Genomic DNA, 13,663 nt, shown 5'->3' on the forward strand with positions numbered 1-13,663 from the left:
ACGGGGTCCCTTGAAAGGAACATGGGCTCCCTGACGTGTCTCACGGATGCCCCTCCGCCCTGTGAATCACCTCAAATGGTGCCACTCACTTCTAAGGGGGCGGCAGCGTCCTCGTCCGTCTCGATCACATCCGACGACCGCCCCGACCGAGACCGCTTGCCCCCCCGGGGCGACGAGGCAGTGCTTTCCACGTCGCTCTCCATCAAGCTCTGTGAAAAGACGAGGAGCGTCAAGACATTAATTAGCTACCCATATCCCCAAGGGCGCACTCTCTCGGCAGACCGAGGGGGAGCTGAGAGGGAAGGCAGATGCCAGAGAAGGCCTTCCTGAGAGGCTTGGAGGGCCAGAGGAATTGCTTTCTGAACATCGCACGATGACCCAGTGCCACCAGAGAGAACGAAAAGCAGAGCCTTCTCGGTGGTGGCCCCCACTACCTGGACTTAAAAAAAAATGGGCGCAAAGGTTTCGGTTGTGCGGCATACAGCCTCCAGCCGGCCTCGCAAGGATTAAAACAGGCCCCAGACTAGCCATATTGCCGGTCCCTGGCGGGAGTCCCCAAGAACCAGAATTTAGGCGTCAAAATCTGGCCCGAGACAATACCTCTTCTGCCGTCTCATCCTCTTCTTCCTCCTCCGGCTGGTACTCTTCGTCGGAAGAATCATCCTCCTCGAGGGGTATGTCCACAAACTGAGGAGGCTACGGGCCGGAAACAGAAGGCGTGAGAGGAGAAAAACAGAGCAGGAAGGCAAGGAGGGGAGCCCACCCAGAAAACCACATTTTTTCCTTGTCACTGGTGAACGTAACAGAACACCGAAACTTTTTGGGCCTGTAGGAACAGCAAGTTTGTCATTAGCACCTCAACATAATTTTATCTTCATTTCTCTAGGTGTAAAATCTCAAAGGAGGAAATGATACCAGGGATCCAACCTCGAGCGCATCGTCTCAGAAGACGTGGCAAAATCCAAAGATATTCCTGGTTCTCGTGACTTGTGTGTATGCATGGGAAGAGGAATACGAGAGTCCTCAACAAAGATGCTTCCTTTTTCCACCTCTGAATCCTCGACCCACAAATACACAAGCGGCGCATTTTAGGAAATGACACCTGAGCCAAGAAAATAAATGCTCATTCTGATGTAACGCCCAATATATATTATAGCCACAGCATTCAGAAATGAAGAGTACAGAAATCTGAGTACAAGCTTCTCAATCTAGAGACCAGAAGGGGTCGGGCAGGGCATGTAAGTCCAGCGCTGGGATAACCAAGTGCTTTTAAACAATGCTGAAATTTAGATACAGCTTGAAAAGCCACGGCTGAGAATGAGTGACTAAAACTTGGATGAAAGCAGCGACATAACCTTGTCGGTCCCAAAACAACTCAGCCGGCTGGGGGTAGAGGGTATTTCAAGGCGGTGAGAATACCCCCAGCAGCCCAACATATGACCCAGAAAGCCCGAAGCAGCTTGGGTCCAAGCTATCTTAAGGCCCACATCCCCTCAGATTTTAAGATCCTCGGGGAGGCCTTGCTCTCGGTCCCAAAACCTTCACAGGTGCCCTTGGGTAGGGACACGGGAGAGGGCCTTCTCGGTGGCTGCTCCCAGACTCTGGAACTCCCTGCCACTGGAAAACAGGCTGGCCCCCATATTGGCTCTCCTTCTGCAAGCAGGCCAACACCTTCCTCTTCATGCAAGCTTTCCCTCAGGGACTGAGCTGGCCAAGTGAGGTTTTTAAATGATGGTTATGCCTTACTGCTCTGAATGTGTTTTGGTGTTGCATATTTTTTTAGTATGTTATTTGTTTGATTCTTTTTAGCATTTGTTGTTTAAATGCTGTCTTTTCATGGTGCAAGCCTCCTTTGGTCCTTTTTTAAGGAGAAAGGCAGGGTAAAAATATTAAAATATAAGCAAATAACCAACCTTGAGTTCATTGGCCTTCTTGATGGGAGAAATATTCCAGGTGGGAATTACCTTAGGAAAAAAAATAACCACAATTCAGCTTCTTGGTCATCAAGGCCAACACAAGGAAGCGCGAGAGTTTCTCTCACTCGTTCTGCTTCGCAGTTCCTTTATTTGTGATTTTTCCTTCCATAGAGAAGTTCCACTTTCCTCAAATACATTTCAGAAGGGGGGGAAATATTTGAAAAATACAAAAAAAGGAAACACAGGTGTATAACAGCTTCCCTAGAAGGACCCCTTCTGAAAGAAGGAATAAGTTAGGTTTTTGAATCAGCAACGAACACTGCATGGGGTCAATTTCGACGCCATCTCTGAGAGATAAATTGGTTTGTTTGGGGAGGGGGGCTACCCTTTGAGGGTCCCGGATCCAAGGTCCACCAAAGTCATGCATCCTCATCCTCAATGAAGAAGGAAGTGTCTCAAAGTTGCCCAGAACCAGTACAAAACAGTTGCAGGACACACGATAATGGGCTCAAGCAACAGGAAGCCAGATTTTGGCTAAATATCAGGAAAGACTTCTTAACTGTTAGAGCAGTATGATGATGGAACCCATGGCCTCAGGAGGGGGTGAGCGCTCCAGCGCTGGAGGCATCCATGAGAAAATCAGGCCACCCTCTGTCCGATCTGCTTTGACTCGAGCAGGGGGGGTTGGACTTGATAGCCTCACAAGCCCATTCCAACACAATTATTGTATGAAAATTCCTGTCTACTCACCACGCCTTTCTCCACCACTTCCTTCAGTTTCGAGCGAGTCATTTTGGGCTCCTAAGCAGGTGGAGGGGAGGGAAAGAGGGAAAAGAACAAGAAGAGGGAGAGAAAGAGAGAGAGAAAAATGCTCTTTATTCCGTTATAAACAACAACACAAACGCTAACCCGACCCGTCTAGGCTATTTTTTTTCTCCACCTCGTGCGCCCCCCCCGCCACCAGGAAGGGAGCGACCTTCCCTGCTGAGGGAAGAACTTACAAACATGGGGATGTCCTCGGTCTCGCTGATGGCGGCTTTCATCATGGCCACGACGTGCTCGTTTGTGATCACCTCCTGCGGCAAGAGACACAGAAATAAATCCTTTCACCTGGCGTCGTTCTGACACGGGAAGAGGCCGGCCCTGAACAGCAACGTAACTCGGACCGGGTCGAGGGGGGGGGCGGTGGGAAAAGAGGCTTCCTCAAACAAGGTTGAAATATTTGATACCTCTAGCAAAATTCTACCCACTCTGACCGGCAGCAGCTCCAGGGACTCCAGGCAAAGAAAGATCTTCCTAATTACTTTACAATGTATAATATTATATATTGTAATACAGTGGTGCCTCGCTTGACGATTGCCTCGTTAAACGACAAAACCGCTATATGACTACTGTTTTGCTTCGGGAACCAATTTTTTGCCAGACGACACTTTTAAAACAGCTGATCGGCTGCTTCAAAATGGCCGCCCACACGCCCACTGTGTAAAATGGCTCGCCGCTGCGTTTTTGGATGGATTCCTCGCTTTACAGGCACCAAAAATGGCCGCCCCTATGGAGGATCTTCGCTGGACGGTGAGTTATTCAGCCCACTGGAACACACTGAACAGGTTTTCAGTTCGTTTCAATGGGATTTTTTATTTCGCTTCATGAGGATTTCGCTCTACAGCGATTTCGCTGGAACGGATTATCCTCGTTAAGCGAGGCACCACTGTATTGAGCTGGAAAGGGACCCTATGGATCATTGAGTCCAGCTCTTGTGAAGGAGGCCAAGTGATGGAATCAAACTCCCAACCTCTGGTTCTGCAGCCAGGGACCTCAACGACATTCCCCCACAACACAAGATCTTTTCAACTGGAGACATCAGGGACCCAATCTGGAACCCTCTCTCCTCAAAACAAGATCTGAAGGGTAGACGTCCTCCACGCGTATAGTAAGATTCTAGTCCTCATCGTTCTGAAGGATGAGGATGATGACGGGGACCATGATGATTCACCCACCAGATGACACCAACCTCTGGCAGCGTTCTCGGACATTTCTAGCTATAAAGCCACCAGGCCTACGGACGATGGTTCCCGTCTAAGCCGGACTGCCGCAATACGCTGTTGAATTTCCAAATCCTAGAAGCCTTCGTGACCAAGGGCAGGGGATTTCGGGAGCTACAAGCTGACTACCGCGGAGGACGCACCACCTAAAGACAAACGACGGGCCCAGCGGAGAAGGGAGTTTCTTTCTGGGCCATCAGGGAATGATGATGATCCAAGACCGGCAGGCTGGCAATGATTTTCTTTTACGGTTCTCCTTGCCACGACATTTAGGTAGACGGGCCGAAGGGGCCATCCATCTAAAAGACCTTGGTTTTCTTCTCCGGAAACCACCACCACCACCTCCCGGCCTTCAACTCACGTGGAGGATGTTCCGCACGTTGACGGCGGTCAGGTTGTGCTGCTTCGCGCCGTCTTCCAAAGTCCGGTCCAGCGTGTCGTCCAGTTTGAGGTCGCAAGCCAAGGGCCCTTCCTCCCCTCCCTCGGGACCCTTGCCCTCTCGCTTCCGCTTCACTGCTTTCCTCTTCTTCCGCTTCCCTCCGTCCTCCTGCTCTTCTGGGAACGCAGAAACAAAACGGGCGCCCTCAAAAACGGAGAAGTCGGTCAACGCTGGGTCCGCTGACCGACTTAGAGGACCAAAAACAGAATCGGGGGGAAATTTAAACTCCTCAGAGTCGGGATGCAGCACTCAGTGGCAACCTTCCCCCTGGAGAGTCTAAAGGTTAACTAGAGAGTCCTGCGTCCAGTTCTGGACCCCGCACTTCGAGAAGGATGCTGACGAACAGGAGACAGTTCGGAGGAGGGCGGCCAGGAGGATCCGGGGCCTGGAAACCAAGCCCTCGGAGGAAAGATGGAAAGAACTGGGGTATGTTTAGCCTTGAGGACAAAAGATGGAGGGGAGACAGGATCGTACTGTTCAGATACCTGAAAGGTAGTCAGACAGAAGAGGGGCAAGGATCTGTTCCCCATCACCCCCGAGGGAAGGACACGTCATCATAGGCTCGAGCGACAGAAAGCCAGTTTTCAGCTGAATATGAGGAAAAACCGGAGCAAACACCCCATGCAAGAGGTCCCTGGGTTAGAAAGGGCTTCCCATGAACCGAAGCAGCAGCTTGTGAGCCTGAATGGGAAACCCCCCCATGGGCCGGATCCAGACTCAGGAGCCGAAGCGCCCTTTCCCATACCGTACACAGAATAAGCACGAAGGGGCCAGAGCTTCGGACTTTTCCACTACCAAGAAGGGGAAACAGAGCTGAGCTCCTTCCAGGGGGGTTGTGTCTGGTCTCCGTTTCACGTTACACTTTGTAGAGGTGATTAAACACTCACCCACTGGGATAAACCATCCCGTCTCCTCCGCTTCCTCTTTCGCTTCCTGGGGCAACTCAGCGCTCTGCCCGGCCTTTGGCGCCCTCCCACCGGGGCGACCCTCTCCCGCCTCCCAATCAGCCTCGGGTTTCGGCAAGACGTCGCCAGCTAGAAGCAAAAGAGGAAAAAATATTTACAACCGGCATAATAACGGCATCTTCCAGAATGCTGTTTGGGTGGGGGTGGGCAATCCTAATTTTTAAATTAGATTCTCGCAGAACGGTCGGGTGCTAAAGAGCAGCGATCGCTGGGCGTCCGTCAAAGCCCAGCACTCGGCAAGGGAGACGATGCTGAGCGTCAGGAACTTGAGACCCGGATTCCTCTTTGCTGTTCACCTGCCCTCTCTGAGCGATGGCAAGACGGTAGCAGCTCGCCCCACACCTTTGGACGGAGTCCAGAAGCAACTAAGATGTATAGGGATCACACGGCAGGGTTTGGGGGTCAGAGAAGAAGCAGGTGAGGCCCCGGATTGACTTACACATGGATAGCAAACAAATTTATTTTATTTATTTACCATCTACTTTATTTTTAGGCCAACTTTCTCCGGATCAGGGGCCCCAAGGCGGCTTCCCATATCGAAAAGGATTAAAAGCATAACAAGTTAAACATTAAAACAGCAATTAAACGATAGGCTAATCAAAAGACAAGTGAATCATTCCAAAGGAAGTAAACGTTAAAAATGGTTTGAACTTTTAAAAGGCATGATTGTTAAAAGTCTGGCTAAAAAAGTGGGTCTCCAGCTGTCGGCAGAAGGACAGGACAATGGCCAGCCTGACTTCAGGAGAGAGAGCCTTCCGTAACGTGGGAGCTGACACAGAGAAGGCCCTCTCCTGTGTCCCCCATCAGCTATGACTGCACCGGCAATGGGGCCAAGAGGAAGGCCTCCTCTGAATGATCTTAAACTCCATGAAGGTTTATATAGGGAGATACGGGAGATTTAGGGTATGATTGCGCCCATCGGCTCCCTTCCAAGTATGGCCTCAAACTGGATCATGAAATTTTTGGCTTACTTTTTCATTTAAATACCATGAAGGATGATGGACAAGCTGTTGTTCAGGTGCGTTTTCCAGTCTCAAGACCCCCCCGATGTTGTTGGCCCACAACTCTCATGATCCCCGATCGCCACTAGGCTGGCTGGGGATGATAGACCTTGTAATCTGACACCTGAAAAGCTGAGATAAGGAACCAAAGCCACTTCTCCCTCCCCCCTTCTTCCCATAGGAGCACCTGCCCCTGGCTTACCTTTCCAGTCTAGTTTCTCTTCCTCCTTATCCACAGGGAACTCCGAGGATGGAGAACTCTTGCAGTCTTGACGGTCTTCCGGAGCCTGGGAGCAGAGATCTGCCCCTTCTTTAAGGAAGAGCTTCACATTTCTCAAAGAGGGCTCCGAGCCTTCCAAGCAGCCCTTCTGGGAAGTCTCTCCCGACAGAACAACAGCCTGCAACGCTGTTTCATCCTCAAATGAAGACTGGTCTCCTGCAGGAGCAGGGGACAAACAGGGGGGGCTTCCGGCGGGAGGACTAGGCAGGCCCTTCCTATCGCTCAAAATGGTATCTTCCTGCCCTTCCTTGTGCGGCCCAGGGCTGCCGAGCGGGCTAGTCCCACCTGAGAGGGAAGCCTCCATTTGAACGGACTGGACGTCGGAAGGGAGACCCAGCTCCTCCTTCTCGGGGTCCGTCAGCGTCGCTCTTCTCTTCTTACATGGCAGCATCTCTGGAGAGAGGAATATCTCAACTAAAGCTCTCCGGCCATCGCTCTGCAAAGATAAAAAGAGTTTGACGTTCTAGACTGCTGCGACACACTGTGTGTGGGGCTGCCCTGGAAGACTTTTCAGATAGATTCCGATGGTTCGGAACACGGCCCTTCATTTATTAAGAGGATGGGCTGGTCTAATGATATTCTGCCTGTATTAAAACCAACTTTTGCACATCTTGTTCTCATGAAACAGGATCATTATTATCTGGAGAAAAAAAGCAGCAGGTCCCACCAATACAGAAGCATTTCTCAGTTCTTAGATGGCTTCTCTGTAGGGCCACTGTGCGCATCCATTATCTAGACCAGATAACAGACATTTGTATGCCAAACACACTTAAACCTCTGTTTTTTTCCAACACCCCTACTACAGTATTATTGTTCATGGACGAAACAAAGCTGTCTGGATCATATGTATCAATTAAGGTCGCTTACTTGATGATCTTGGACAAATGTCATGCCATTTACAAATCTTTGTAAACACATGTGTACTTCTAAATTGGCAGAACAGAAATAAATAAGATTTTGGATGAGAAGAAGCTGAATTTAAACTCTTTGACCAAAACAATAAGGAATATAGCTTTCTTTCTTTTTTTCTTTCTCTCTGCTTCTGTCTCGTGGAAGGCATGAAAAGGTAAAGAAAACAAGCCGTTATATATTGCTAGCCTTCCTCCAGGTAGGTACCCTTAGCCCTTCTGGCTAGCATGATGGGAATTGTTGTCTAACGTATACAGAGGGTTGGGAAAAGCCAATCTACTGGCTATATTGGCTGGGAATGATGGGAGCCAGCGCTCTATACCCTTCGGAGTTTCCTATGTAGGAGAAAGTGGATGTAAAGCTGGCACCGGCAAGGGTTATGGGAGCTGTAGTCCTACACGCCTGTGGAGTACCAAGCCGGAGGAGGCGCCTCTGTCGGCCGTATGGCTGGGGATGATGGGAGCTCATGTTCTGACATACCTGAGGGGAGGAGGGGAGAAGCCAAGTTGGGGAAGGCCTGGCGCTTGGCGTCCTGGCTTGGATGATGGGAGTTGTAATCCAACAAGCCTCTGGAGCACCAAACTGGAGGAGGCCCCACTGTGGTTGAGGGTGAGGAGGAGGGTTCTAGTCCTGGCAGGGGCAGGGGAATGCTCCTCGGCGTCCTGGCTGGGGATGGTGGGAGTTGTAGTCCACCTCTACATAAAGGGCACCAAATGGGGGGAGGCTGCTAATTAGAGTCATTTAAAGACACACACACACCCCAGCACCAGTTCGCCCCCCCCTCACACACACACACACCCTCCAAGCCCAGCGTCCCACGGCCCGGCCCGGCCTCACATTCCCGCCTTCGCCCCGCACCGGCTTCGCCGCCTTGCCATTTTCCAATCCGGTGCACTCCCCCCTCCCGCCGCTCCCTGCAACCGGAAACGGAAGTGAAGCCACGGGGGAAGAGAGACAGTAGCCAGGGGCGGAAACATAAGAGGCGGAGGCGGAGTCCGCCATTTTTGTAGCTGGAACAAGGCCGGGCAACGGCCGCCATCTTGGCGGAAGGCGCGGGGCTTGGAACCTTGGGGCGCGAGGAGGCGGGCACGTGACTTTGGGCGGGAGGGGGAGGAGGAGGCGTCACGTGGCCTCGAAGTGCGTTTTTTTTGTATGACGTCACCTGGTGGAACCTTCCCCCCCTCCCCGGAAGTTTTTTTTTAGATGTCTGATAATTGTATTTATAAGGGTGGCTTCTCACAGGCTTTGTGATGACTATTTTATACAGTCCCACTGCATGACAATATTATTTATTTATTTATTTATTTATTTATTTATTTATTTATTTATTTATTTATTTGATTTATATCCCGCCTATCTGGACTAATCAATAGCACCATTATGTATTGCAAAGAAATATATTACAACATGTATGTATTACAATATGTATGTATATAATTATATAAACACACATATAATTGTGTAACATGTACACACACACAGAGACACACACTGTAAGCACAGCCGAAGCTACATTTTTTTGCTTAAAGGCTTTGTGTTTGACGGTCACTCTTACAAATGTACAAACATACAGTATATATAAACATATGTATATAAATATGTACATAGGTGTACATTTCCCTCTTCAGTTCTTCCACAATCAATCATAATTTGACCCTTAAATCTGGCAAATATTCAACCAACCACATCTTCAGCCTGCCCTGAAGTCATCTGAGGCAGAGGTTTCCATATAGATTTTATACATTGCATGTGCCTTTATATATAGTTATTTGAGGCAATGAAACAAGGAATATATATTCATTATTTCAATTAATGTATTTTCACACACACTGTTTCAAGATAAATGAAAACATTACACAAGTATTCATAAATAATTTGAAAATAAATCCTAAACAAGGAATAGATATATGTGGCTCAGACAAATCTATTCCTTGTTTAGGATTTATTTTCAAATTATTTATGAATACTTGTGTAATGTTTTAATTTACCTTGAAACAGTATCGAGAAACAGTAGCGCTCAACTGAGATGAGAGAGATCAACAGGTTCTTGAGGATTTTTGTCAAACCCATCGGCTGAAGAACCTGAGGCGCTTGTTGGTGAAGCAGAACATCCTCATTTAAACCTCCTGCTTCCAAAGTTGGGACTGGCCAGGATGAGGTCCAGCCTCCAGCACTGGGGGCATTAGAAAGGGAAGATCAACATCTGTAAAAGCCTGTTTATTACCGAAACAATGGAATACCACCAGGGCAACAATTACTAGAATAAAATCCATTTAAGGCAGCAAGAGGGAGACTGGGAAAAACCAGCCTGTTTTATCTGCTTCCCAGGCACTCATAGACTTCTTATGGCTTGACTTCGCATTTCTCTCCCTCTGACTTCGGATGCCGCAGCTTAGAACAGCGTCCTCGCATCGCATCCAAACCAACCCCTTCATTTTTTCAGCTAATAAATCCTTCCCGGCCTGGCCCTCTTTTCCCCCCATTTATTTTTACCTCGAATGATCAGCTGTAACAACCCATGCCTTTCGTTTCTATTTGATTCCGATTTTCCGTTCAGGTCATTGTCCTGGGGGGCCACTGGCTCTTATTTTACGCCGGTTTTCATTCTTGTGTATTTATTATTTAGCGCCGCATGTTCTATCTGTTGTCGGAAAACCACCCAGAATAATGCTTCGCACTCATGGGGCAGTATCTAAAGCAAAGAAATAAAATTAATAAATACATTTAACATGTTTTACAATTACTTGATTTTTATTAATTCATGTGAACAAAGTGTGAAAAGCACCCCAAACAACAGAATTCCACCAGTCAGTGGCTGAAATCCAGTAGTAACTTGCCCCTCGATTTACTAAGTACGTTCCACTCATTCAAATGGGCCTACTCCAGTGGAAGCTCACTATCGCACTTCAGGCCATGTTTTCTAGAGGTGAGCCTGCTGATGTAACAAAGGTATAAAGGGGAAAGTACCAAAGCAATGCAGGAAGACCAGTCATCCAGTAATGATCAGTAATTGAGAGGATTCGTTTGCCAGCTGCCTTTCCTTGGCCAAATTCAGTGTGACTGTTCTAAGTACATTCCAAATTGTTTTCCGTAAAAAGCAAGCCCGTTGGCTGTTTCAGCTGCCGGAATACTTGATCAGGTGCCAAATCGCACCGAGCCGAGCCCGCGAGTGGATGACTTACAGTGCATTTTAATTATGAGGCTTCATTTTTTTCTTTTCCCAGGGACAAAATTGCCCAAAGCTTAAAGAGAAAGCATGACTCACATTGCACATTTTTAATGTTGTGCAAGGAATGATCGAAGAAGCTAGGATGCTGACAGGAAATCAGATGGGAGCCCAGGTAAACAGGGACAAATGAGTCAAAGAATGAAATCAAGAATTTCTACAGGGGTGAAGCGAGAGATGTAAACTTTCTGAAAATTCCCATTTTTTTTCTGGAAAAAGGGGGAAAAATTACATCCCTACTGAAGAGTTTTCACTACATTTCCATTTTTTTCCAGGAAACAAAAAACAAACCCCTTTTCCCCTGTCTTTTTTTTCCAGAAAAAAAATGTTTTTTTTTTCTTGGGAAATTTTACATCTTTCTAAATTTTACATTTAGACACAAATTATCAGATGGAAAAGGTGGCTCATACCTTTGAAAATGTTCTAATGGCCCTAACAGGTCACAGGAGTGAGTCAAACACTAGGATGCAGAGGCCCCAAAAAAAGGATGATGGAATTCAAGGCGACATCAACAAATGTTACAAAGTCCAGATTTTCTCTGTGACTCTCTCTGATTTGTCTTTGGTCATATCTCATGAGAAATTCTGTGCCCATTTCTGAACCGAGGAAGGAGGATCTTGAAAAGCTAAAATGTTGTCCAGAGGTGAACACGTGAGATAACCAAGAAAGTTTCGAAGCCCAGGTCAGTGAGAAGCCATAAATTAGGGAGCTGGGTTTATTTTTCTTGGACAAGAGAAAGCTGCAAGGCCAGACGAAAGCCATCTGCACTTATTTGAATTTGCTTTGCATGGATTAGAAGGTGAGGCAGCCTTGTTTTCTGGGGGCCTGGAGCCCGGGAAGATTTGGATCAAACACTAGAAAGAAGCTTCAGGACAAGAACGGTTTGACAGTGGAACGGATTCCTTTCCAAGGCAAGCATCCTAGATAAAAGCAAAATAAAAAGCAAAATTAAACAGATTAATTAAGACAAAAAAACTTGGTGGCTTCTGAAAGACCTGCTGTTCTATTATTTTTAATGTGAGCTTTTGTGAACAAGTCCACTTCATCAGAGAGAAGAATAAGAGATCTCATATTGCAAATATTTATATATAGCATCAAAATATACATATCAAAACGCAGAGATTGTGGTTGGTTGATTGCTAAAAAAGTCTGTGGATATTTAACACGATGAAGGCAATTGGTTTTCCTTCGCTAACAGAAGTTAGATCGCCATTTGGTAAGGATGCACTAGATATGAGTGGCCTTCCTTTCCCCCCATCCCACCCCCCACATCACTTGGGGAGCCATTTGGACTATACGATCCCTAGACTCCCTTGCTACCACGCTATGATTTTATAATTTCCATAGCCACCTGGATTTCTGTTAAATTTAACATGATGATGCATTTGATATTAACAAAGGCACGGAAATGGTCACTCTCAGATCGTGGTGTTTGCTGGGGTAAAACAAAATCCAGAAATGCTTCTCTCGAAAATGTCAACAAAACACACATTGAAACAAAACGTATTGTGACATTTTCACGGCTGTTTTCCAATGCCGGCATACTTATTTTTTGGTTGATGTAATAAAGCTGTCACAGCAGTATAGTTTTTGGAATCTGGGGTACTAGAAACTGCCCCTGGAATAAATCAAGGCCGGAAATTCAGGTAAATTGCACTAGAGTAGGACCATTGAATCAGTGGGAATTTGGTAAGTCAATTCTAACTTTTTTTAAGAGGCTATAAGATTTCTCGTTTTTATGATACATGCTGAAATGAATCTCGGTCGCCTTTAAAATGCCACCGTAATAAATACAGCTTTTGGTTTTATTTTATTGCTGTTATATATGTCCTGAAACGGGCAAACTATGCTACCTCTTAATTTTACATGTGCTATTAAATATTGACAGCCAGTGTGGCGTAGCGCCTACAGCGACAGGCAAGGACTCGGATATGTTGGGTTTGAATCCCTACTTAACTGTGAAAACTCACTGGGGAGTGTCAGTGATAAAACCACCCTTTAAATGTACCTTACACGCCTTGAAAAGCATATTAGGGTCCCCAGAAATCAGGCACAATAAGGCAATGTATAAAAGTTGCATTGGTTTGCTGTTTGTTTTTAAGTGTAGTATCTGTTTGATCCTTGTTAGCATTTGTATACTTGCAATTTTTTCGCTTCTAATATTGTCTTTTAGGGATGGGTCCTTCTCAGGAAGAAAAGTGGGGTAAAAACATTTTAAATGAAGAAATAAACAATATATAATATAGTATATTGCAGTCTCCTGGACTGCAAGGAGAACAAACCTATCCATTCTGAAGGAAATCAACCCTGAGTGCTCCCTGGAAGGACAGATCCCGAAGCTGAGGCTTCAATACTGTGGCCATCTCATGAGAAGAGAAGACTCCCTGGAAAAGACCCTGATGTTGGGGAATTGTGACGGCAAGAGGAGAAGGGGACGACAGAGGACGAGATGGATGGACAGGGTCATTGAAGCAACCACCTTGAATTTGACACAACTCCGGGAGGCCGTGGAAGAGAGGAGGGCCTGGCGTGCTCTGGTCCATGGGGTCATGAAGAGTTGGACACAACTAAACGACTAAACAAAACGAATATAATATAATATAATATAATATAATATAATATAATATAATATAATATAATATAATATAATATAATATAATATAATATAATGAAATAAACTGCAGAGCTGGAAGGGGCCCTTCATCAAGTCTAGCCCTTCTCAAGGAGACACGGTGGGGAATCAAACTCCCAACTTCTGGCTCTGCAGATAAATAACAGCAGTTATAAATATTGCTCTCCTTGGAATATGGCAATGCCTTGGAAATCTGTGCAGATCTCACATTGCAAGCCATGAAAGCATTGGAGTCCCTAAAAATTATGGTGGT

General features: G+C 46.7%; 1 protein-coding gene and 1 long non-coding RNA gene across 5 annotated transcripts; both read right to left on the reverse strand.

Moving 5' to 3' along the window:
- Positions 1 to 56: 56 nt before the first annotated feature.
- Positions 57 to 8,569, reverse strand: LOC144584950 (GON-4-like protein). Of its 4 annotated transcripts, none has more exons than XM_078382281.1 (9): positions 8,351 to 8,569; positions 6,566 to 7,079; positions 5,285 to 5,431; positions 4,320 to 4,513; positions 2,918 to 2,992; positions 2,667 to 2,717; positions 1,914 to 1,964; positions 601 to 696; positions 57 to 209 (listed from the first exon to the last, which is right to left on the reverse strand). In XM_078382281.1, exons 1-9 carry the CDS (start codon positions 8,552 to 8,554, stop codon positions 72 to 74), a joined length of 1,470 nt encoding a protein of 489 aa, XP_078238407.1. In that variant the 5' UTR covers positions 8,555 to 8,569; the 3' UTR covers positions 57 to 71. The 4 variants fall into 4 exon arrangements, with proteins under 4 accessions (XP_078238407.1, XP_078238410.1, XP_078238409.1 ...); XM_078382284.1 differs by having other exon boundaries at positions 8,411 to 8,481; XM_078382283.1 differs by having other exon boundaries at positions 8,390 to 8,467.
- A 1,173-nt stretch (positions 8,570 to 9,742) lies between these two features.
- Positions 9,743 to 12,814, reverse strand: LOC144584952 (uncharacterized). The gene is made up of 2 exons (XR_013539453.1): positions 11,189 to 12,814; positions 9,743 to 10,244 (listed from the first exon to the last, which is right to left on the reverse strand). It is a non-coding gene; the product is annotated as an uncharacterized LOC144584952 (long non-coding RNA).
- Between the last annotated feature and the right edge of the window lie 849 nt (positions 12,815 to 13,663).

Source organism: Pogona vitticeps, chromosome 15, assembly GCF_051106095.1.
Source record: "Pogona vitticeps strain Pit_001003342236 chromosome 15, PviZW2.1, whole genome shotgun sequence".
NCBI classification, from domain to species: domain Eukaryota; kingdom Metazoa; phylum Chordata; class Lepidosauria; order Squamata; family Agamidae; genus Pogona; species Pogona vitticeps.